This window comes from Myotis myotis, unplaced genomic scaffold (genome assembly GCF_014108235.1).
Source record: "Myotis myotis isolate mMyoMyo1 unplaced genomic scaffold, mMyoMyo1.p scaffold_m19_p_14, whole genome shotgun sequence".
Classification (NCBI taxonomy): Eukaryota; Metazoa; Chordata; class Mammalia; order Chiroptera; family Vespertilionidae; genus Myotis; species Myotis myotis.
In genome coordinates, this window is record NW_023416318.1 from 10,171,641 (window position 1) to 10,196,690 (window position 25,050).

At 46.0% G+C, this 25,050-nt stretch overlaps 2 protein-coding genes across 2 annotated transcripts in view; one reads left to right on the forward strand and one right to left on the reverse strand.

The window, feature by feature from the left end:
• The window catches only part of LOC118668820 (meiosis 1 associated protein), a 58,332-nt gene extending 37,224 nt beyond the window's left edge, over positions 1-21,108 (forward strand). Inside the window, exons 7-10 of the mRNA XM_036334021.1 lie at positions 18,343-18,549; positions 19,616-19,756; positions 20,419-20,430; positions 20,935-21,108. Coding sequence (XP_036189914.1) covers positions 18,343-18,549; positions 19,616-19,756; positions 20,419-20,430; positions 20,935-21,108 — 534 coding nt within the window. The remainder of the gene's footprint in view (positions 1-18,342; positions 18,550-19,615; positions 19,757-20,418; positions 20,431-20,934) is intronic.
• Positions 21,109-22,049: 941 nt separating this feature from the next.
• DOK1 (docking protein 1) lies at positions 22,050-25,012 on the reverse strand. The gene is made up of 5 exons (XM_036334022.1): positions 24,728-25,012; positions 24,139-24,438; positions 23,876-23,969; positions 23,512-23,696; positions 22,050-23,302 (listed from the first exon to the last, which is right to left on the reverse strand). The coding sequence occupies exons 1-5, from the start codon at positions 24,797-24,799 to the stop codon at positions 22,496-22,498; spliced, it is 1,458 nt and encodes a 485-aa protein (XP_036189915.1). The 5' UTR covers positions 24,800-25,012; the 3' UTR covers positions 22,050-22,495.
• Between the last annotated feature and the right edge of the window lie 38 nt (positions 25,013-25,050).

Genomic DNA, 25,050 nt, shown 5'->3' on the forward strand with positions numbered 1-25,050 from the left:
TGCCTCAAACCTCATCTTTTCCAGGAATCCTTTACCAATGTACTGTCCCCTACAGTAATCTCTCCTTTTTTCATTTTTTCATCTTAAATAAGTTAAAAATACAGATAAGCATAAAGTACAAAATTTTCTTAGCTCCAAGAATTAAGAGTTGTTAGCATGTTGACATATCTGCTTTTAGCCTTTATATGTATTTCTATGTATGTAATAAAATTTTCCCCAATACATGTGAAGTACATTTGATCCCCAATGTCAAAGGTACTTTCCCACCTCTGCCTAATCCCTGGCAATTACCAACCATGAGTTTGCTGTGAATCCTTCTAGTTCATTTTTCATTTCTTAGTTCTCCCTTTTGTATCATGAATGTTTTTCTTTCTTTTTTTTTTGTGTGGAGTTCTTGGTGGTGGCTCTAGAACAGGAAGTTTTCCCTGCTAGATGGGATGAACCAGGTGGTGGTGGTCTGTGAATCCCCTCTAGCCACCAGATTTGGTGAGGAGTATGTCTTGCCTCTCTCCCAAGTATGTCTTGTTTCCTCCCTACTACAATTCTGCATTTAATCCTCAGTAACATATTCATAGAAAAGCTCAAGTAAATTTATAATGCTGCACCCAACAACATCTGGGCCCTGTTTTGGTGGAGCTCTGTGACTAGAACTCCCAGCTTGGCTTTCGATTTTCTAACCGACCTAATTTTACTCTTGGCTATTAGAGGCTCAAAATAAAATACTGTACATTTTAATACACAGCTTGAGGGAGTGTACATGTTCTGGAGAGTGGTACCCTTCCACACTTTAATGCCATTGCTGGACCCAAGAAAACAATCAGAAAAGGAGCAAAGATATGTGTACCAGCATGTTCATCTTACTAAGTGCCTGTCACTTAACCCAGGTTCTGTATATTTTACCTCATTTAATCTTCACGGCAACTCTGTGAGAATAAGGATCGTTGACCTTGTTTTCACAAATGGGGAAGACTGACATCTGAAGAGATCAAGTGACTTACTGAAGTTCACCAAAGTGGCTACCTCAGAATTTGAATCTAGTTCTGTGGGTTGCAAAGCCAATGCTTTTTACGTCTTGCTAAATTCCTACTCCTACTCAGGATGTAGCCAGATAAATTGACTACAACACTGAGGCTAACTCTCCCTTCACTGAACATCCCCATGCCTCTGTGAGTCACTGGACATGAATTAAAGGGACTGGGCACTTGTCCAGCTCCTCTCCCATCTTACACTACTGTTGTTCCCTCTACTCTATGTTTGCTCCACCTCATCCAGATTAAAGATCACTCTTTTTCTGGAAAAGAGAGAAGCAAAGTAGCATTTGAATGGCTCTTCCTTCTTGTTTTTCACATGACATCTTCTCCAAGCAACAAAAAGCCTGAAGGGCAGTGAGTTATAGAGAGAAGAATTTTCCACAAGCCTCAGCTCATTCACTCAATAACAAAATATTTTTTGAGTGCCTACTATGTGACAAGACTGTTAACCTTCCTGATTCTCTTTGTAGAAGATTTTAGCACTTCTTTCACTCACCCTTGGTTTTGTATTCTTTCTTACACCTTTTTCATTATGTTCTTTTAAAATCTGGTGTTGTCAGCTCCCCATGTAACATTCTTGCCTTCTGTTTCTCACTGTGATGTTTCCCCTCCAGCTAACTTCTCATTCTAACTTCTGTGTTTCTTTTAATAGCTACTCACTCAGGCTTGAAACTTCAGTCACTTCCAGCCCTCTCACCCTTCACACCTGCTTTGTCACTAAGTCATATTAGTTTTCTTCTCATAACATGAATTGTAACTGTCCTTCCTTTTCCCACTGCTTGTTCGAACCAAGACATCAGTAAACTCCTATCTACCTTCCTTACCTCCAATCTCTCCCTCTTCTAATTTGCCCAGCTCGTTGAACCAGATGAATCTTCTTGAAGCATTCTCTTGACTATCACATGTTTTTCCATGGTGCCAGTACTCAGTGACTTTAGCCTCATCTATTCTATCCCATAGTACCTATCGGTATTGCACTTATCTTCTCCTCTCCGTTCTATTTATCACTTTCCTAGTTCAGTCCCTTTTTACCTCCTTCCTTTAATGTTGGAATAATATCTCAACTTTTTTTAAATTTTATTTTATTGCTTAAAGTATTACAAAGAGTGTTACATATGTCTCCTTCCCCCCTCCTTAACCTTCCCCTACCCCCCAGTGTCTTGTGTCCATTGGTTATGCTTATATGCATGCATACAAGTCCTTCGGTTGATCTCTTACCACCCCCTCCAACCCTCCCCGGCCTTCCTGCTGTAGTTTGACAGTCTGTTTGATGCTGCTCTGCCTCTGTATCTATTTTTGTTCATAAGTTTATAATGTTCTTTATTATCCATAAATGAGTGAGATCGTGTGGTATTTTTCCTTCATTGACTGGCTTATTTCACTTAGCATAATGCTCTCCAATTCCACCCATGCTGTTGCAAATGGTAAGAATTCCTTCTTTTTTACAGCAGCATAGTATTCCATTGTGTAGATGTACCACAGTTTTCTAATCCATTCATTGGCTGATGGGCACTTAGGCTGTTTTCAAATCTTAGCTATGATAAATTGTGCTGCTATGAACATAGGAGTGCATATATCCTTTCTGATTTTTTTTTGATTTTTTTTTTTATTTTTTACAGAGAGGAAGGGAGAGGGACAGAGAGCTAGAAACATCAATCAGCTGCCTCCTGCACACTCCCCACTGGGGATGTGCCTGCAACTAAGGTACATGCCCTTCACTGGAATTGAACCTGGGACCCTTCAGTCCACAGGCCGACGCTCTATCCACAGAGCCAAACCGGTCAGGGCAATATCTCAACTTGTCTAAATGCTTTACACCTTTCCCTTCCCAATCCATTTTACATGCTGCCACCAGATGAATCTTCTTGAAACACAGCACTGATCCTGCCTTTTCAACTTAAAGATATTTTGTGACTTAGTGTTCATTATACTTTAAAGTCCATATTCCTTAACCAAGTACTTACACTCCAGTCTTGTCTCCCATTATTCCCTTCATGTGCTAACCACACCAACCAAATTAATGTACAAACTTTAAATTGCCCCACCTTTCAACCTTTGCTCATGTTGTCCCTTCTATCTCCATATATTCAAATCCTTTCCCACCCTGAAAGACTCAGTTCAAATAGTCCTATTGCACTGAAGCCTTTCTTGATCCCTATATTTATCATTAGACCTTTGTGTGCTCTATTTTTAGAGAAAAGTAGGTTTCAATCCATTTTAAATATATGACCCTGAAAGATATGTATTAAAATCTAGGAGATAAATTTGACTACCCAGGCTCCAGGATAACATGATTGCCTTTCCCTGACATTTCTACCACTTCTCCCTTTTACCAACTAATTTCTCAACCTTAGTCAAATTTAGGTTCAGAGTAGAAATTGTTAACCTCTATTTTTTTGAGGTAAAATATAATTTGTGTTTTTCCATGAAAAGCATGGACTTTAGAGTCAGATGGCCCTAATGACAGCTTCAGTATTTCCCCACTGTGTGAACTTAGGCAACATACTTAACCTCTCTAAGCATCAGTGTATTCATCTATTTGTAACCCTAACAAATCTAGTGACCCTATGTGGTTTAGTCTCTGCATAAATGGTAGATAAAGAAGCACTCTCCAGAGGCCAAAAGGTATTTTTTAATTAATTTATTTGTGCTTTCAAAGAATACCCCCAGAAAATAGTTCATAACCTACAATGACATTTCTCAAATTTTCTTGCCCTGCTGCTCTATTATATCTAACCTGGATCTATTGATCTTTTCCAAGACCCTTTCTCTCTCTCTCTCTCTCACACCACACACACACACACACACACACACACACACTAAATAACAAACACGAAAACACCAACTCCTGTTCCTTTATCATCTTCCTCTCTCCTTCCCTCTCTCCCCTCTCCCCCTCCTCCTCCTCCTCCTCCTCCTCCTCCTCCTCCTCCTCCTCCTCCTCCCCCTCCTTCTTCTTCTTCTTCTTCTTCTTCTTCTTCTTCTTCTTCTTCTTCTTCTTCTTCTTCTTCTTTCTCTCTCTTTCTCTCTCTCTCTCTCTCTCTCTCTCTCTCTCTCTCTCTCTCTCTCTCTCTCTCTCTCTCTCTCTCTCCCATATATACATTCTGTAGATTGACAGCCTCTCTGACATCGTCCCCTTCCTCTCAGATCTCCTTTTTGGAGTAGAAGAGAGGTGGTAGAGAAGGAAAAAAGCGGGGGGGCGGTGTATGACAGATACACATTATTCACTCTTGTCCCTGTCAAATGTAAAATAGAGATAATAAAAATAAACCTCGTGTAGTTTTTAAGATGAGTAAGTAATGGTGGGTGCTTAAAGCACCTAGCATATACCTGGCATACAATTTACACATCATGCTTGGTTAGTAGCCCTATGATTTCCATTTGTTCCTTTTTTATTCTAATTCTCTGTAGAAATTCTCCATATTTTCACCTATAGTCTTGAGCACACTCATCATAGTTATTTTAAGGTTCTCATCCACTAACCCCAATACCTGGATCACCTGTGGCTTTTTTTCTATTGTCCCTTTTTTCTTGTGGTTTTCAGACATGTGGTCTTGAGTTTTGGTGCACCTAATAATATTACAATGAAACATGCTCATTGTGTGAAAAAAATTGTAGAGGCTCCAGCTGGTGTTGGCTTCCTCTAGAGAGGGCCCATCCTGCCCTGCACTAAGCAAATAGAGTGGTGGCAGATCATCTCATTCTCCTCAGTTCTGCTGAGTCAAGGCTGGGCTGCTGTCCTGCTATGGCTCCACGTTTGCCCCTGGCCCTCCAAGATTTCCCACTGAAAACCTGGTGTATAGTGAGTGTGTCCCTTCCCCTTGGCTGCTGCAATGCTCTACATCTAGAGGCTTTCTCCTTAGGTGTTTTTGTCTCTTGTTCTGTGCAGCCCCGGGATTTGGCACATGTGCTGAGTGAAAAACTGGCTTTAGCGGCTACCCTACCCCTGACAAGTCTCTACCGAAAGATCTGCTGTTTTCTCTGTTCCCTTGCAGGTGCTTCAGCAGGTGCAAATCCTAGATTCTCAGCCCCCACTCTGATTCTCTCCAACTCAGAACCAACATATGCCCTCATGGTGAAAGCAGTTCCAATAATTCCCTCATCTCTCTGGATTCTTTCCTCTCCAGGACTTAGCCACCTCTCATTTTCATTGTCACAGCACCTCCTCACTGCTTTAAAACCAACAGTTTCTGTGTATTATCCAGCTTTTCTAATTGTTCTAGGCAGGAGAACCATGCTGCCTCTGGCCATTTAAACCCACTCAAATGCAGAAGTAGATGCTTATTAAATCCTCATTTGTTCCCTCTCTTCACCCCTTATCTGGCTAGACACCCCATAATACATTTTCTGGTTTACTCTCAAACAGTTGGCACTCTACTGTGTTCTCATTTTCAGCTTCCTGGGTTTCCCTACAATTATAAGCACAGCTCAGTTCATTCAATGGTGTCTGTTCCTCCTTTCAGAGCAGTTCTTCTGAACAAAGTCCACACTGCCATAATCTAATTATTACTGCCAGCCACCGCCTCAACTGTAAAAGTTGTGTAACTTGTCAAATTACATTTTACACATACTCTAAAACCTTAGTCAACTGCAGCCTTAAGTGTTATTTTATTCCCTCATCTATTTTTTACTTGACAATTGAGTAGAGTTGTTTCTTTCTGTCCTCCTCCTAGATTATTTTGTTTTATTTTAGTATTTTACTTCCTTTTCCTCAGAATATCCCTTCAATCAGATGGCCAAGGCTCTTGATACATCCATCTCCCAGCCCTTTGTGAAAAATATGTGCCATCCACCATTCCCATAAATTTCACCCCAGACCACAACAAAGCTATGTGGGGTTTTTTAAATACATTTGTATTGATTTCAGAAAGGAAGGGAGTGGGAGAGAGAGATGGAAACATCAATGATGAGAGAGAATCATTGATTGGCTGCCTCCTACATGCTCCACACTGGGGATCAAGGTCACAACCTGGGCATATGCCATGGTGAAAGCAGTTCCAATAATTGAACCATGACCTCCTGGTTCATGGATCAATGCTCAGCCACTGAGCCACACCAGCTGGGTGCTTTGTGGGGGTTTCTGTTTTGTTTTGTTTTTTAATCCTTACCTGAAAGTAAATAAATAAATACACACACACACACACACACACACACACACACACACACACACTAGAGGCCCGGTGCACGAAATTCATGCATTGGGGGGGGGGGAGCGGGGGATGGTCCTTCAGCCCGGCCTGCACCTCTTGCAGTCCAGGAGCCTGGCAATTGATCGCCCCACAGAGGGAGGCCCCACCCACCGCCACTGGCCAGGTAGCCTGGGCCTCCATCTGCAGGGCGATCATGGGGTGATGGCGGGGCTCCCGACCAATCGCATCGCACGTGCTTTGGCGGTGGCAGCCAGTGTTGGGTCGCTACGGGGCTCATGATCCAGGAGGGACTGAGAGGTCAGCAGTTCAGCCCGCTCCCCAGTCCCCACCCACCCGAGCCTGCTGCATGCGCAGCCTGGTGTTCAATCGTTCGTTTGGTTGTTTTAGACGTCACGGACGCTGGCTCTTTATATATTAGGAGAGATGATAGATAGATAGATAGATAGATAGATAGATAGATAGATAGATAGATAGATAGATAGATTTTTTTTTTACTGGTTTCATAGACGAAGGGAGAGGGAGAGAGAGATAGAAACATCAATGATGAGAGAGAATCATTGACTGGCTGCCTCCAGCATGCCCCACACTGGGGATTGAGCCCACAACTCAGGCATATGTCCTGACTGGGAATCGAACCAGGACCTCCTGGTTCATAGGTATATGCTCAATGACTGAGGCATGCCGGCTGGGCTCAGGATATTTTTTCCACTTGTTTCTAGAGAGAGTGGAAGGGAGGGGGGGGACAGAGAGAGAGAAACATCGACATGAAACAGACACATCAATTGGTTGCCTCCCGCACTCACCCCTACCAGGACTGGGGCACTTGCACCCTAGATATGTGCCCTGGACTAGGAATCAAACCCGGTACCCTTCAGTCTGCAGGCCAACACTCTAACCACTGAGAAAACTGGCCAGGGCAGGAGCTATATGTTTTGATTTCATTCTTCAAAATTTATAGATCTATAGCTAAGAATTATTAAATTATTTTTAAACTAAACATTTTTTAAAACATTATCTAATAATTATTAAATGTATTTTTAATCTGAGGATATGTGTGTTTTTTATTGATTTTGGAGGGAGAGGACGGGAGAGGAAGAAAGAAACATCAATTGGTTGCCTCCCATATGCTTCCTTACTGGGGCTCAAACCCACCTGAAACAGTTCTAAACATTTCACAAATATTAATTTATATTATCTCCATAACCAACCTATAAAATAGCAATTATTATCCCTGTTTCACAGATGAGAAATTGAGGCCCAGAGAGGTTAGGTATTTTTCCCAAGATCATACCATTAGTAAATCGTAGAGCAGAAAGGTTGACTCCAGGACCCAAACACTTAACCACTCTATAACCCTGTGGAAATTCAGTTCTCTGAAACACATTCATACTCAGTGAGAATCCACAAAATAGCTTCTCCCAGGCTTTATTTATGTCAGGAAAAGCTGTTAGGCTCCCTTCTAGTAAAAGTGGGTGGCTTGCATTTCTGTGAGCTTATCTAATCTTGGCTCTGTTATTGCCTTATTTTTCCTTTGCCCAATCCCCTTATTTGTTTATTTTACTTTTCTAAACTGGCATACATGCTTTGTGAAATGTGGTAGGGAATATATATAATTAGTTTTTCCCAAGTATTTATGAGATGAATCTACCCATCACCAGGAAAACATAATTTCAATAACCAAATCCTACTATGTAGTCCCAGTTATGTAGTTAGTGACTCATTTTCCACGTCCTCATTTCTCTTACAAAGTCATGTCTGTGTGAACTAGAAAGAGAAATGAAAATACCACCTAGGTCTTTCAGTTTCCTACTTAAAATGTCGGAGTCTCTGGAGATGCATTCCAGAGTTTTACTGGCCATGTCTGTCCTAATTGGCCACAGAAGTGACAGAATTCAAGCCAGGATGTGTCCAGCAGGAGTCTAAGTACACAGGCAATGACCTGGTTGGGCTGTAAATGGGTGGGGAAATGGAAAGTCCTTGGTTATATTAGGCAAAGAGTCAAGAGCAAAAAACTAAGCTGAGAGTGGGGTGATGGCAGGTCAGAAGCCATTTTATGGGGGAAAAAACTATCAGAATGAGTTTAAAGTATAGCACGTGCATGGAAACAGATGTGCCAGGAGAGCAGGCTAACATGTGGTCAATGGGCTCCCTCAAATATGCTAAGCTGTTTGCACCTCCATCTTTTTTCATGCTGCTCCTTCCCCTTGCCTCTGTCCACCTGACAAATATCTACTTATTTTTTTTCCAGATTTTGCTTACATACCTTCACTATGAAGCCTTTCCTGTACTCCCCCATCCCATCTACAGCCAGCCCCCACTTATTCATTCTTTTTTGTCCCTTCCCCAACCATGAACCTGTTGCCACATCTATCTGGAGCTTCACAGCACTGATAAGTGGTGTGAATTTTTATCTTAGCTCTCTGATTTGAGAAATGTCACATTGCTGTATTTTCCTAAATGAAATTTAGAAAATATTAGTCCCCAAGTGCCAGGATATTGACACACTCAATATCTCTATGAGTGTCTCCTCCCCCTTTCTCAGAATCCCCGGGGGCTCACAGTCCAGAAAATATGGGAAATGGCCCTTTGGTCTTCAATACACCTCCAGCACATTGTTGAATAGAAGTGGCAAGAGCAGACATCTTAGTCTTGCTCCTGATCTTAGGGGCAAAGCATCCAGTCTTTCACCACCACCTCTGATATTAGCTGTGGGTTTGTGTAGAGACCTTTGTCTCTACAACTTGAGGCAGTTCAATTCTAATCCTAGTTTGTTGAATGTTTTTATTGTGAAAGGGTTTTGGATTTTATCAAATGCTTTTTCTGCATCTTTTGAGATGATTATGTAGGTTTTGTCCTTTGTCCTATTAACGTGGTGTACTACATTGTTTGATATTTTTATGTTAAACCAACTTTGCATCCCTAGGATAAATCCCATTCCATTGTGGTATATAATCCTTTTATATGTTGCTGCATTTTGTTGACTAGGATGTTGTTGAGTATTTTTGCATCTATATTCACAAGAGATATTGGTCTGTAATTTTCTTTTCTTGTGATGTCTTTGTCTAGTTTTAGTATCAGAGTAATAATGGTCTCATAGAATGATTTGGGAAGTGTTCCTTCATCTTCTATTTTTTGGAAGAATTTGTGAATAATTAATATTATTTTGTAAAGGTTTGGTACAATTCCCAGTGAAGCTATCTAGGCCTTGGTTTTTACTAATTACTAATTCTTTATCTTTACTTGTATTAGGTTGTACCAAAAAAGTTAATATAGCAAGCCTAAGACTCCTATCGATAGATAGTCCTACTTGCAAGATTGACTCTTGGATGGCATCTGAGCACTTGGACTTGGGGAGTGTTCCCACCATTCCCTAAATAATAAGAGTGGCACCCTGTGCCTAAACTGTGCAAAAAATATATGGTTTATGCTAAACATCTGCTTTTCTTCTAGGAGTCTAGAGTTTTCATATGTGCTAGGTACAGGGTGTTTATGTGACCAATCCCCAGTAAAAATGTTGGACACACACTGCCCTGGCCAGTGTGGTTAGTGTCAGCCCGTGCACCAAAGGGTCTGGGTTCAATTCCCAGTCAAGGGCACGTACCCAGGTTGCGGGTTCGATTCCCATCTCCAATCGGGGCACATGCGGGAGGCAACCAGTCTATATGTCTCTCTCACATCAATGTTTTTCTCTCTCTCTTTCTCCCTCCCTCCCTTCCACTCTCTCTGAAAAGCAAGGGGAAAAAATATCCTTATGTGAGAATTACAAAACTCAAGGACTTTCCATTTCCCCACCCATTTAATGTTGGACACTAAATCTCTAATGACTTCTCCTGGTGGACAGCATTTTACACATGTTGTCACAGTATAGTGCTGGAGGGAAAAAGTACATTCTGTGTCACTTCATAGGTAGAGGACTCTTGAAAGCTTGTACTTGGCTTCCTCTGGACTTCACCCCATGAGCCTTTTCCTTTGCTGATTTTTCTTTGTATCTTTTTGCTATAATAAGTCATAGCCATGAGTATGAATACATACTGAATCCTGTGAGTTCTCTTAGTGAATTACTGAACCTGGGAGTGGTCTTGGAGACCCATGACACAGATTTATTTAGATTTTGTATTTCTTCTTGAGTAAGTCTCAGTGGTTTTTGTCTTTCTAGGAAGTTATCTATATTTGGGGGACATACAGTTATTTATAACATTTTCTTATAATCTTTCTAATTTCTGTAAGGTCAGTAATGATGCCCTTCTTTTATTTTTTTATTTTAGTAACTTGGATATTTTCTCTTTTCTCCTTCATCAGTCTAGCTAAATTTTTGTCAATTTTTCAAAGGACAAGCTATTATTTCCATTGATTTTCGCTATTATTTTTCTATTCTTTTATTTTGTTTCTTTCTACTCTAGTATTTTTTGTTGTTATTGTTTCTTCCTCTGCTTGCTTTAGTTTTGTCGCCTTTTTCTCATTTCTTAGGGTGAAAGGTTAGGTTATTGATTTGAGATCTGGTGGGTTGTTTTTTTTTAGGAGTTTTCAGCTATAAATTTCCCTGTAAGCACTGCATTAGCTGTATTTCATACATTTTGGTATTTTCTAATTTCCCTGGTGATTTTTTTCTGTGAACCATTGATTATTTAGGAATATGTTATTTAATTTTCTCATATTCATGAATTTCCCCCCAAAAAAGTTTTTGTTATTGATTTCTAATTGCATTCCACTGTGGTTAGAGGAGACTTTTGATGATTTTAATATTTTTTAGTTTATTGTACCTTGACTTATGACCTAGCATATGGTCTAACCTGGAAATGTTCCATGTTCACTTGAGAAGAATGTATAACCTGCTGTGTGGGGGTTGCAATGTCTTTTACTATTTTCCCCGGTCTCCTTTTTGGACGCCAGTATGAGAGTAGCAGAGTCATGGATATTCCAGCTTCATTTTTTTTCCCTCCTTCTGGTGTGAGAAAATAAGCAAATAATCTCAAACTAACCTAATTTCCTCCTGATGCCCTTCCAGATTCCAAAAAATCCCAGGTATGCACGGCTTTTCCATACCTAGCTGTGATTTCTCTTCCGGGACGCATGAGGACAAGGAATGTGTCCCTGCCCACAAGCAAAGCAAAATGAGTGCTCTTGCTTCCGTGCTCTCAATGGCTGCCTCAAAAACACTCCTACTCAGGAGTTGGTCAGTCAGTGCTTCTTTAATCACTGAACTTGGTCCCAGACCATCACACTGTTGGCAGACCAAAGGAGGCCCTGGTTAGGTGAATTAGAGCTTTTACCTGCTATAATAAATTCCTACTGGCCCTTTGGCAAGACCTAAAATTGTCCCTTCTATTCCTGTTTTCCCAGATATCAGAAGTGAATAACCACATCCTCTTCTTTCCCTTTGGTATCTGTAAAGGATCAATTTGGCTGCAACTAACAGGAAACCAATATAAGTCTAACTTGAGTAATTAAGAGTTTATTTTTCTCATTAACAAGAAGTGTGGGGGCAGACAATTAGGAGTTAGTGCAATTGATCAATGATACCATCAAAGACCCAGGCTCTTTCCATTTTTCCACTGCAGCAACCATAACAGGTGTACTTCATCCTTATACTAATTGTCTCATGGTCACAAGATGCAACTTAAGCCCTAACCGGTTTGGCTCAGTGGATAGAGCATCGGCCCGCGGACTGAAAGGTCCCGGGTTCGATTCCGGTCAGGAGCATGTACCTTGGTTGCGGGCACATTCCCAGTAGGAGGTGTGCAGGAGGTGGCTGATTGATGTTTCTCTCTCATTGATGTTTCTGACTCTCTATTCCTCTCTCTTCCTCTCTGTAAAAAATCAATAAAATATGTGTTTGTTAAAAAAAAAAAAAAAAAAAAAAAAGATGCAACTTAAGACTAAGTCCTGTCCTAGGGGGAAAGAAGGAATAGGTACAGAGACAAAAGGCTTGCCAGCATATTACAAAGCTTTTCTAGAATATTACTCAGCAACTTCTATGTCTCATTATTTAAATCTAGGTCATAAATCACCCCTAAACCAATCACTGAAAGGCCAAAAATGGGTAGAGAAAAGGGGAAAGGAAAGAGGGAGGGGAGCAGTGGCCAGTCAAGCAAAAATTGGCTGCCACACCCTCCTTCATAACCTTAGTAAAGAAGTTAGGGCGAGGGTGGGGGAGGATGACTTCAGTCAGGCTGAGGTTGGAGGATGGCATGCCATTCAGCTCTGCCCCAGTCCACACCTGTCCTAAACAGAATCAGTCCCACTTTCTAAAAATCTAAGTTCCGTGGCCCCTTCTATAGCAAAGTCTCTAACCACAACATAAATAGACACCTTTCACCTTCTTTCCGATAAATTCAGCATCTAACTCATGTTCCTTTCTTTAGAATTAGCAAAAGCATATTCTAAGTACTCCGCAGTCATCTAGTCATTAAACATTGTTCGATTTGAGGGCCTCAAAGGCTGGTCTGGACATCCCAAAAGACATCCCCGTGCCCCTGCCTTTTCTCAGTCTCAGATACCTGCTATGGCAGTTAACCATTTCCAACACAGCTACAACTGCCTGTACCAGCAGGTCAACCCATGACTTAGCTAACATGTTCAAGTTTGGATTTCAAGTCTCTGAAAAGGTTAGAAATTTGGAGTCCAAAATAGGGGCCTTAAAGTTCAACTACCTTACCTCTCACTTTCTCAGAATACTCCTGAAAATTACAGATAAACCAATATCTTTATCAAACTCTAATAAGGATGGATTTGTCTCTCTTCCTTCCAGAACCTTCTGCCAACATCTCTTTAAATCAGCCCAAACATTTTAAAGCATTTTGTAAAATCCTTTCAACTCAATCTCTTCCCAGTCCTATGATAATCTCCACATCAGGAGTTACTTGGAGAGACCTCATTTGTTTCTGCATACCCATTCTCTAACAAAATCTTAGCTAGCTAGTCTCAAAATCAGTTGACTAAAATCCTTGGGTCATGATTTTTTTTGTGTCCAACATTCAAAGATTCCTAGTAATCACTGGATGTAGCAGATGTGAGTTTTTTCCCATAGCACTGAGGTGCAAGAAATGTCTCATGACTGAAGTTAACCCCAGTCCATTCTCCCAGGAGCCAGGGGTTTTCTGGGACACAGGACTTCCAGTGCTAAAAATGGGCAAACTGAAACAGTTGGCCACCCTAAGTCTGGACAAACATCAATCCTTTCCCTTACTATAGTATAAGTTCTAAGAAGGCAATGAAGCCCTAGCTGGTTTTGCTCAGTGGATAGAGCATCAGCCTGCGTATTGAAGGGTCCTGGGTTCGATTCCAGTCATGGGCACATGCCCAAGTTGTGGGCTTAATCCCCAGTTGGGGGTGTGCAGGAGGCAGCCAATCAATTATTCTCTCTCATCATTGATATTCTATCTTTCTCTCCCTCTCCCTTCCTCTCTGAAATCAATAAAAATGTGTTAAAAAAAAAGAAGGCAATGAACATGTCTAATGAATTTCTATATATCCATGCCTAGTGCTCCGATAATAGACATTCAATAAATTCTCAATAAACAAACTAATTCACAAACAAATGCATGAAACAATATAAAAATAGATTATAATAAAAATAATAATAATAATCCAAAGCCTGAATTGATCTCAAAAGCCACATCAGCAGTTATTTGAGTCAATGAAATGGAGTGCTCTGCAACGTCCTACTTATTCCTTCCAGAGACCATCCCTGCCAGGCTTAAAGAGACCATGTCCTGCCCCAGCTGGTGTTGCTCAGTGGTTAGAATGTCAGGCTGCACACTGAAGGATTGTGGGTTCAATTCCCAGTCAAAGGCATGTACCTGGGTTGCAGGTTCAATCCCAAGCTGTTTAGGGCTGTGCAGGAGGCAAGCAATTGATGTGTCTCTCTCACATCAATGGCCCCTCCTCCCTCCCTCCCTGAAAATCAATGGAAAAAAAAATCCTCCAGTGAGGATTAACAAAACTAAATAAAATTAAAAGAGGCCATGTCCTCAGAGCAGTGGTAAATTCCTCCATGTACACAGACTCCACAAATTCTATATAATCTATTTTCAATTTTATGGACTTGATAAGTATTGAATAGACTTTCTATCATGAAGATTCCTCAGGAAGACAGCACATCTCCAGATATAAGCAAAATGTTAAGAAAGAATAAGCTCGCCCTAACCGGTTTGGCTCAGTGGATAGAGCGTCGGCCTGCGGACTGAAAGGTCCCACGTTCGATTCCGGTCAAGGGCATGTACCTTGGTTGCAGGCACATCCCCAGTAGGGGGTATGCAGGAGGCAGCTGATCGATGTTTCTCTCTCATCGATGTTTCTAACTCTCTCTCCCTTCTCTGTAAAAAATCAATAAAGTATATGTTTAAAAAAAGAAAGAATAAGCTCACATATGTAATACCTTAATAAAGAAAAAAAATTGCAGACCCCCCCCCAAAAAAAAAAAGAAAGAAAGAATAAACTTCTGAAGGTACCTATCACCTTCTGGGCCTTCCAGTACTTCCAGAGTTCTGTGCTGCACAGAATGATGACAGTGATGTAAATTGTCCAGAGACTTCCACCACCACCCCAGCACATCCCATTGGGGTAGAACTCTTACTGCCAGAGTAGTTTTTTTGCTTCACTGTGTCACTTTCCACTTGTTTTCCACAAGACACTGATATTCCTCTGTTCCCTTAATATATTTTTCCCCTTTTTGCCTTTTATATTATTTCTTCCAACTTTTCATGTAAATTCAAATGGGTAGAGCAAGGTTGCTATTGTTAATCTTCTGTAGTAGGGAGACTATGTCTGTACTATAAGTGGTGGTCACCTCAAGCAAGAGAACACAATTCTGATTCCATGTTTCCTGGAGTTTTGTAGTTTTCCTTGAAGAACTACCACAGAAAATTGCCTCATTTCCGTGCCTGGTTTCAAAGGGCGCACCTAGAAAACCTGCCATGTCTGTCTGTCTCCTTATCCATGTGCCAACCTCTCATCTCCATGGCACATGGCAAAGTGTCACCACTCTGTTCTTCAGTACCCTTCACCCACAGTCATCACCCCCGGAATTCTGACCCTTCTTTTTGTCCTGTGACTGGCTGAGTTGACCTCAAAAGCCCTGTCCCCCACCCCCACCTTGTTGTACCAAAGATTTCCTCTCCCTGTTCTCCCCTCCCCATATCACTGTGCAGGCAGTTTTGACCACTTTCTTCTTAAATCCTCTCTGGGCATTCCAGAGGTTCCCCTACACAAGTCATGCAACACAAGCAGACTTTATCACCCTCAAAATAAGACCTCAATTTTCACAACACCACACACAAGTCTTTGTTTCAACACTCTGTTTTAAAGAATTATAATTCTTGCCTGGCCAGTGTGGCTTTGTGGTTGAGCGTCAACCCATGAACCAGCAGGTCAAGGTTTGATCCCGGTCAGGGCACATGCCCAAGTTGTGGGCTTGATCCTTGGTGTGGGGCCATGCAGGAGGCAACCGATAAATGATTCTCTCCCATTATTGAAGTTTCTATCTCTCCCTTTCTCTTCCTCTCTGAAATCATTTATTTTTAAAAAAAATATAGAATTATAATTCTTAAAACTCTACATTTACCATTTAGTAAGACATTAGGTCCCTCTAGGGCAGCGGTTCTCAACCTGTGGGTCACGACCCCTTTGGGGTTCGAACGACCCTTTCACAGGGGTCACCTAAGACCATCCTGCATATCAGATATTTACATGACGATTCATAACAGTAGTAACATTACAGTTATGAAGTAGCAACGAAAATAATTTTATGGTTGGGTCACAACATGAGGAACTGTATTTAAAGGGCCAGAAGGTTGAGAACCACTGTTCTAAGGTGAACATCTACTTTAAGGAATCTCGTAACTTGTCTCGGTATTGTCAAAACTTTTTTAAAATATATATTTTATTGATTTTAGAGAGAGGAAGGGAGAGAGGTAGAGAGATAGAAACATCGAATTGGCTGCCTCCTGCACAACATCCACTGAGGAATGAGCTCACAACTTCAACTGGGCACGTGCCCTGACTGGGAATTGAACCATGACTTCCTGGCTCATGGGCCTATGCTCAACCACTGAGCCACACCAGCTGGACCTGTCAACACTTTTGTGTACATCCCCACAGGGGAGGAAGAGAAGTATCTAGGGGCACAGGTGATTCAGGCAGGAAGCCCCTCCCTCGGGGAAACCTTGGCTGGGATTGATCTTCAAAATGTTCCAAAGGAGAGAGAACCAAGATGGCGGCATAGGTTAACGCTGGAGTTTGCTGCTTTGAACAACTACTTCAAAAGTGAAACCAAAAAACGGAAGGGACATCACCCAGAACCACAGGAACGCTGGCTGAGTGGAAGTCCTACAACTAGGAGGAAAGAGAAACGCATACGGACACTCAGAGGAGGCGCAGTGCTGAAGTCAAATTCTGAGGTGCGGAGTGCGCGAGCAGGCTGGCGGCGGAGGGCGCGGTTGGTGTTTTCAATCGGGAGGGAGTCGCAGACTCTGAGCTCCAGATCCGGGCGAGTCTTTAGGGACCCAGACTCAAACGGGAGAAGCGGGACTGTCTGGCTTCGGTCAGAGCGAGTGCAGCTTTCTCTCTGAGCTTTGCAGCGGGTGCTGGGACTCAGAGAGGCAGAGCCCCTGGGGACAGGACTGAGAGCCGCCATAACTGCTCTCTCTGGCCCACCCTGTTGATCCTGTGCGACCCGCCCCGCCCAAGCCCTGCACACAGGCATTTGCCGGATAGCCTCAGGCAAACGCCAGATTAGCACCTCCCTAGAGGACAGAAGTTCTCTCACTGCTGACGCAGCTGATTCTCATAGCCACTTGGCCTGGAGGTCAAACCCTCCCTGGAATTAGCTACAACAATCAAGATTTAACTATAAGACTGTGAACAAAGACCACTAGGGGGTGCACCAAGGAAGCATAACAAAATGCGGAGACAAAGAAACAGGACAAAATTGTCAATGGAAGATATAGAGTTCAGAACCACACTTTTAAGGTCTCTCAAGAACTGTTTAGAAGCCGCCGATAAACTTAATGAGATCTACAAGAAAACTAATAAGACCCTCGATCTTATATTGGGGAACCAACTAGAAATTAAGCATACACGGACTGAAATAACGAATATTATACAGACTCCCGACAGCAGACCAGAGGAGCGCAAGAATCAAGTCAATGATTTGAAATGCGAGGAAGCAAAAAACACCCAACCGGAAAAGCAAAATGAAAAAAGAATCCAAAAATGCGAGGATAGTGTAAGGAGCCTCTGGGACAGCTTCAAGCGCACCAACATCAGAATTATAGGGGTGCCAGAAGATGAGAGAGAGCAAGATATTGAAAACCTATTTGAAGAAATAATGACAGAAAACTTCCCCCACCTGGTGAAAGAAATGGACTTACAGGTCCAAGAAGCGCGGAGAACCCCAAACAAAAGGAATCCAAAGAGGACCACACCAAGACACATCATAATTAAAATGCCAAGAGCAAAAGATAAAGAGAGAATCTTAAAAACAGCAAGAGAAAGAAACTCAGTTACCTACAAGGGAATACCCATACGACTGTCAGCTGATTTCTCAACAGAAACTTTGCAGGCCAGAAGGGAGTGGCAAGAAATATTCAAAGTGATGAATACCAAGAACCTACAACCAAGATTACTTTATCCAGCAAAGCTATCATTCAGAATTGAAGGTCAGATAAAGAGCTTCACAGATAAGGAAAAGCTAAAGGAGTTCATCACCACCAAACCAGGATTATATGAAATGCTGAAAGGTATCCTTTAAGAAGGGGAAGAGGAAGAAAAAGGTAAAGATACAAATTATGAACAACAAATATGCATCTATCAACAAGTGAATCTAAGAATCAAGTGAATAAATAATCTGATGAACAGAATGAACTGTTGATTATAATAGAATCAGGGACATAGAAAGGGAATGGACTGACTATTCCTGGGGGGGAAAGGGGTGTGGGAGATGTGGGAAGAGACTGGACAAAAATCGTGCACCTATGGATGAGGACAGTGGGTGGGGAGTGAGGGCGGAGGGTGGGGCGGGAACTGGGAGGAGGGGAGTTATGGGGGGAAAAAAAAGAGGAACAAATGTAATAATCTGAACAATAAAGATTTAAAAAAAAAAAAAAAAAAAAATGTTCCAAAGACTGAAGATGAACCAGAGTGTATGTATGTCCTTGTTTCAGAAAAGAGAATGGCTGCTGTTGGCCAAAGGGGAACCCCCGAGCCGAGGCCACAGCCTGAGAGAGGCTGCCACCACCTTCTACGTGATCATGCCATCACGCTCCCCCACTCTGCTGGTAAAGGCAGTGGCCACGCGGGAACTGATGCTGCCCAGCCCCTTCCCCCTGCTGCCTGAGAACCCGCCTGATGACAGCCTTAAGATTGTGGAGGCAAGTGGAGCCCAGGTCTCATGAGACAGATAGAGGGGAGAGAAGGGAATTCAAGAAAGGGATGAGGGCGAGGAATGAGCCAGTGAGTTGAAGGACAGGGAGCTGAGGGAGAAGTGGCCCCAAGGGTGTGGTGAGAGAGTCAGAGAAGCAAGGGTAGGAACTGAGGCCGAGCAGGAGGAAGAAAGCAGCGTGGTATGTTCCCACGGTCACTCTGCATTATAAGTGTGCATGTGTGTGTACCTGTGTTTGTGTGCATCTATTTCTGTCTGTTGAGGGAAAGAGAAAAGGCAGACAATGTAGGCGCCCAGAATAGGAAGGGCTTCAAAATCAGACTGGGGTGCAAAGGGGGGAACAGCTCTGAAGGCCATTTCCTCCTCCTCCTCCTCTTCCTTGGGTCTGGATTCTGAATTTCCTCTACCAGCCTCCCCAGTCGGAGGACAGGAGGGCGGCTCTGGGTGGGGAGAACTGGAACCACCTCGCTTCTGGATCACTGGCTTACGTGCAGAGGGGACAGAGCCTGGGATTGTGCTCTCGGCTTGACGGCCACAGGGATGCAGAGAGGTGGGCACAGTGGCTGTGGCTCACGCAGCGTCTCACTTCAGGGCCAATGGTTCCTGGCACAGGATGTTGTGGCCGGAAAACCTGACTGCTCAGGAATGCTGTGCTCGTGTGTCCTTTAGTTCTGCTCACCTCACGGCACAGGCAGGCCAGAACTCTGCACTCGCCTTGCAGACTGCAAGCACCCGCAGGCCGGGGACACACCCTCCCTCATAGCCTTGCACACTGGATCCTTTATAACCCTCATGACACTCCAGAATCCCATGACACACCTCTCGGGGCCAGAGTGTTCAGTGTCCCTAACCAGTCAGGGTTCTCAGCCTTCTTGTACCTGTGCCTGACACACACATGCCTCACAATCAGAGCTGGGGGCCAGAACAGCCTGTGGGACACTCATCTATTTCACAGTCTTCAGAGACACCTGAGTGTTCATGCCTCTTACACCCCAAGAGCTCTGCCTGACATCTTGTGTTCTGCAATCTCAAGTTCCTCCTCCTCTCTTCCTCAGAGCTTGCTGGACGGCCTGGAGCTAGAGCCCACCTACAACCCCTTGCAGGTTTGGAGTCACCTGTACTCACACCTGAGCAGCACCTTTGCCAAGCCCCAGAGCCGACTCCACCCAAGCTGGGAGAGCCGGGCCCTGAGAAAGGTACAGCTCCCCTCCATCTTCCCCTCAGTACTCCCCTCCTCCCCCTTTATGCCCAGAATCCAAGAGACCCCCATCTCCCATTACTAATACCCACCCTACCCCATTCCAGGGAGTAGCCCTCTTCTCTGGACCAGGCCAACAGGGAAGAAAGAGAACACCCCTTTGCCCTAGACCAGTGGTTGGCAAGCCACATGCGGCTCTTTGGCCCCTTGAGTGTGGCTCTTCCACAAAATACCAACTTCTGCGCATGGGCCACAAAGTTTCAATCGCACTGTACGTGCGCGCCCATACGTGGTATTTTGTGGAAGAGCCACACTCAAGGGGCCAAAGAGCCGCATGTGGCTCACGAGCCGCAGTTTGCCAACCACTGCCCTAGACGGAGGAAATTACAACCCCTCCCCACTGAGGGAGCTCTTCTGCTGGGGCAGTGACATGATAATGTTCAGGTATCTTAGTTTAGTGTTTAGTCATTGTTCCACTAGGCAAACCAGCTGCACTGGAACTACAGCCATAGGCCTTCATTGAAAGGAGAGGCTGAAGGGAAGGTAGGAAAAGAAAAGCCCCAGGGAAGGGAAATTGGCATTTACTGAGCACCAGTCATTTATTGGCCAGGCTGTGTGACAAGTGCTTTCACATATGATTTTCTCATGTACTCCTCACAGCATCCCTGCAAGGTAAGAGTCATTTTACAGAAAAACAAAGGGAGTCTGGCCAAGGGTAGTAGCTTGCAGAGAGGGCTCTATGACAAAGGTTAAAGAGAGAAGAGTAATTTAATGTGGACAGTTACGTATTTTTATGAAATTCGTATTTTATATTTGAGCTTCCTTTTGCCCTTAACTTTTTCTAGTTCTGCAGTAATGGAGCCTTTAGAACAAACCCGCCGGCCACGAGTTTGACATGCTTGCAAATCTCTTTCCCTTAGCTGAAGTTACAAGCGATGTTTCAGACTAGGAGGAGCAGAACTCACCATAAGTTAGCTGGTGGGCAAGCTCACAGAGGGTCACAGCCAGGACCTGTGCACTGTGGAGGCTGGAGTCCAGGAGGCTCCACTGCCCTGAGCCTTGAGGCTGTCATTCCGGATGGGACAAGGGAAGGAGTGAGGGCAGCAGACCCAGAAGGGAATGGGAGAGATCAGGAACTCGGGTCTTCAGAGATGGCTCTACTCACTTTCTTTTCAGCCTGGGCAGCTGCAGACAAATCGAGTTCGAGCCACAGTGGCCCCTCTACCTATGACTTCAGCCCCTGGCAGAGCCCCCAAGATACCAGCAGCCAGCAAAGCCTCCACAGAAGCCTTCTTGCAGCTTTCTGAGGAGGAGGAAACGGAGGGGGAGGAGGATCCCTCAGGGCCTTAAGCACAGACCTTGGCTGCCCTGCTCAACCACATCCACGCTGGTGCTCACGTGCCGGTGTTCTGAGGTCAGACTTGCCTTCCACCCACCTGAGCCTCTGTGAGCTCCAGGTGACTGAGAAACTGCCTTCCCCTCTGTTCTCAGTGCTGCCCCCCACCCCACTCCTCAGCCTGGGAGGGCACACCTACGCCTCCTGCTTCTCCAAGTGGGGACTCATTTTCTTTTTTTTTTTGTCGTTTTCTTTTGGGTCATTTGATTCTGTTAACACAGATGAAGATTAAACTCTCAGTAAACCAACACCATTGTTAGGAGCATTTCAGGCCCCGAATTTTCTCTTTGTGGCTGTGTAAGCAGGTGGATATCAGATCATCTTCGGGAAGTGGCCTCAGAAGACAAGGATGAGGCTTTCAAAGCTCGTGGAAAACAAGCAGGATTGAAATCCAAGCATGATTTTGTAGCCTGTGCCCCTTCCGCTACACATACCCCATTGTAGTTCCCTTTAGGCTCCAAACATAAAAGTGGTTGGTACTCAGTACCTACATGCAAAGTGTGTATGGATGGGATGGGTGGCGGGGAAGGTATGAAAAAGATCTATTCCTTTCCTATTCTCCTCTCCTCACACCTGTCCACCTTCCCATCTGCCCTCTCCATCCACAGAATAACTATAAAATGTTTACCTTCTCTGTACTTCAAATTGCACTAAGTACTACTTGAGAAATTTAACTCCTTCCATATAACAACCCCATGAAGTAGAAACTGTTAAGTTTTCCCAGCTTACAAAGGAGCAGCAGGGGTAACTAAGGGTTGCAGGTGCTACCAAACTCACCCAGGGTCAAAGATGGGGTCAAGCCCAGATGGGCTGGATGGACCACCCAACACATCCCTGGTTCTCCTCCTGATCCCCTCCACACCCACCCAGCACACCCTGCTTCTGTGTCCCCTCTGTGACTATTCACACACATAGACCTCTTAAACCCTCTGGCTTTAATGAGAATAAAACTTTTTTTTAAATAAATCTCTGGGGGGGAAAATACAGGGGAAAGGATCCAGGCAGTCCAGCATCTTCCTACAGCCTCCATGCAGGGCCCTCCAACTGTACCCACTCTAATCCATAGACTTGGTCCAGCAACTGTCCATTCTTTTGGGGGGATGACTTAGAGATGCTGGCCTCCCCAGGTGCCATCCCTGAGCCCCTCTCATCTGTCCCACTTCCAGGACTTCTGGGGATTAATCATCCTCCCCTTGACTCCCCTGATTTGTCTGATCCTCCAGTCTCACACAGGCCCCTCCAGTCCTCTGGGTCCCTCTGGTTCTAACAGGTTTCTTTGATCCCCCCCAATGCCACCTCTCCAAGGTCCTCCTATCAGCAACCCCAGCCTTGCTCTACTTCTCATGTGGAGCCCTCTGACTTGACCCCAGTCCTGTCGGCCCCTACTCTAGAGAGCCCACAGTCCCAGTCCCCTGAGGCCCTGCTCTTCTGGATCTGGCTGTACAGGGCAGTGTCTGAGCTATGACCTTTGCTGCCACTGCCAGCTGTTCCAGGCTCAGGGAAGGTCAGGCGCTGGGGCTTGGGAGCTGGGACGGGCTTTGTGCTCCGAGGGGGAGGCACGGCGTAGTCATCAGTGGCAGGGTTGTAGGGGAGCTCGTAGCCCTCCTCCTTCGCTCGAGCCTGGCACCACCATGCATCCTTGGGCTCCTGAGGCAGATCATAAAGGCCCCGGGCAGAAGCTGCTCCTGGGCCCTCTGGTTCATCATAGATGGGGTCCTCCTTGGGGTCCGTCAGCTTGGCCTTCATCAACTGCTGCTGCACATGCTCATACAAGTCCCAATAGAGAGTTTTCTTTAACTGTACCTTCTCCCCTGCCTGAGCCGCGGTGCTGTCCAAAGGGTCTGAATATAGGGAATCTTGGGAAGGACCTGGAGGAATGCGCAGAGAGTCTAAGGGCTCAGCGTACAGAGCCGGCGGGCTGTCTGGGAGCTCCTGGGCACCAGGGTGGGAAGCCAGCTTCCCCTCTGCCACTTCTTCATGCGAATCAGCTCTAAGAACATCCTGCCCCTGACCAGCCTTGCCCTGGGCCTTTTGCCGGTGGATAGCAGTCTCGACTGCCTGAAAAATGTCATTTCCCTGTGCCGTCTGGAAGGTGAAGTTTCCAGGGCCTGAGGGGCAGCGCCGACCAGCCTCAAAGGAGAACATGACCTGAAAGAGTGTGAAGGGAAACACATTCCCAGGAGTCAACAGGAGAGGTGAGGCCCAGGGGGTCTACCAAGAGCAGACTAGCTGGCGAGGGAGGTGGGCTCCTGGGCTGGAAGGGTTATCCAGAAGGCAGAGCTTCCCGCCTTCCTCCCTGCCCACCCAGCCCTCAGCCCCAGCCCCAGCAAGCCGGCCTTCCCAGCCGGCACCCCTACCTTGTCTCGGCCATAGCGACGCAACAGCGTGTAGGGCCAGGAGAGAAGTGGCTCCAGTATCTGACTCTGAGTTCCCACAGTCAGGAGAGTCAGCTTCTCAGCCTCCACCCTCAGCACATAGGAGCCATGCAGGCCGCAGCGCTCAGCGGCTTCGGTCCTCTGCACGGTTACCCAGAACTGGGATCCTGGGAGGAATGCTCAATGAGACTGGCACCTGGCTGGGGGGCGGGGACAGGTGGTCCCGGCACTCCCTCGTAAGTCAGCTCTCAGTAACTTCCCACTTCCCCATGGCACCCCAGTCGGTCCCTTCCCAGGGGCACCCTTCCTTTCCACCTCCTCCCTGCACAGCTCTCCAGGCGGCTACCTTCCCAGGTGGGGCTATACAGCGAGTTCTCCAGCATCTCCAGGGCAGAAAGCTTGGGTGGGTTCTCGGCAGGCGCCGGACCCCAGCTGCCTTTCTGGGGTAAAGAGAAAGAGAGTACCCAGAACCCTGTCATTCCCTCAATGCGGTTCCGAGGGTCTGAGCCAGCCCAGTCCCCCTACCCAGTTCCTACCCCCATCCCGCATCGCCCCTAGGGCCCAGTTCGGCTCGCCCCAGCCCCTCGCGGGCAGTCCTGGCCCCCTCACCGGAAAGGCATTCAGGCACAGCATTTGCACCCAGGCGGCGCTGGACGGCGCGTCGGCCGCCAGCAGGTGCGAGCGCTGCGCGGTGTCCAGGCGGAAGGCGGCGGCTCCGGGCTCAGGGGGGCTCTCCACGGCCACGGGCACCACGCTCACGCACTCGGCTAGACGGATCACCTTGCAGTCCAGGCGGCGCGAGCTCCCTCGGCCCCCTCCAGAGCTCGGCCCCTTGTGATCGAAGAACTCGAGGCGCGCTACGCCGTGGGGGCTGGCCGGGTAGAGCACGGCCCAGGTCTTCCTCCACCTCTGCGGAAAGAGAGCGGGAGGCGCTGGGGAGGCAGCGGGCGAGCGCCCGTCGGGGAAGGAAGGACCCGCGCAGGCCGCTTCCCAGGCTCACGCTTCCCGACGGGGCCTGCGAGCGCGCACCCCAAGGCGGGCAGACGCGCCTCCGCAGTGTGCGGAGGCTTCGTGGGGACTTCACCGGGCTCTCGGCTCCCCGCGCCGCGCTCCCACCCGCTGCCTGCCCCTCCCCCTTCCCGGGCCCCATCGCCCACCCCTGGCTCTGGTGGGGTTCGGTCCCCTCGCCCCGGTCTACCTTGGCACCGAAACGCTGACCCTGCAAAAAGAGCGGCCCCTCCATCACGGCCCCGTCCATGGCCCCGTCCATGGCCCCCGGCGGTTCCTTCTTTGCTTCCTGGCCTTGCAGGCAGGAGGCGGGGCGGGGGCGGGGCGGGGGCGGGGCGGGGGCGGGGCCGGGCCCACCCGGGGCGTTCCCGCCGGCGCCCCGGACCCCGCGGACCCAGAGCTGGGAGGACAGAGAAGAGCAAGAAGGAGAGAGGGTCCCCAGATAAGCTGGACGGCGCACTCCCTCCAGGCCCCTACCCTACCCACAGCCCTGGGACGCGCACGGGTGGCTCC

Coding starts and splice junctions, on each gene's coding strand:
- DOK1 (XM_036334022.1), bottom strand. CDS start 24,799: ATGGACGGGGCCATGGACGGGGCCGTGATGGAGGGGCCGCTCTTTTTG. Junction 24,439..24,727: donor GTCAGCGTTTCGGTGCCAAG/GTAGACCGGGGC, acceptor CTCTTTCCGCAG/AGGTGGAGGAAGACCTGGGC. Junction 23,697..23,875: donor GTATAGCCCCACCTGGGAAG/GTAGCCGCCTGG, acceptor CATTCCTCCCAG/GATCCCAGTTCTGGGTAACC.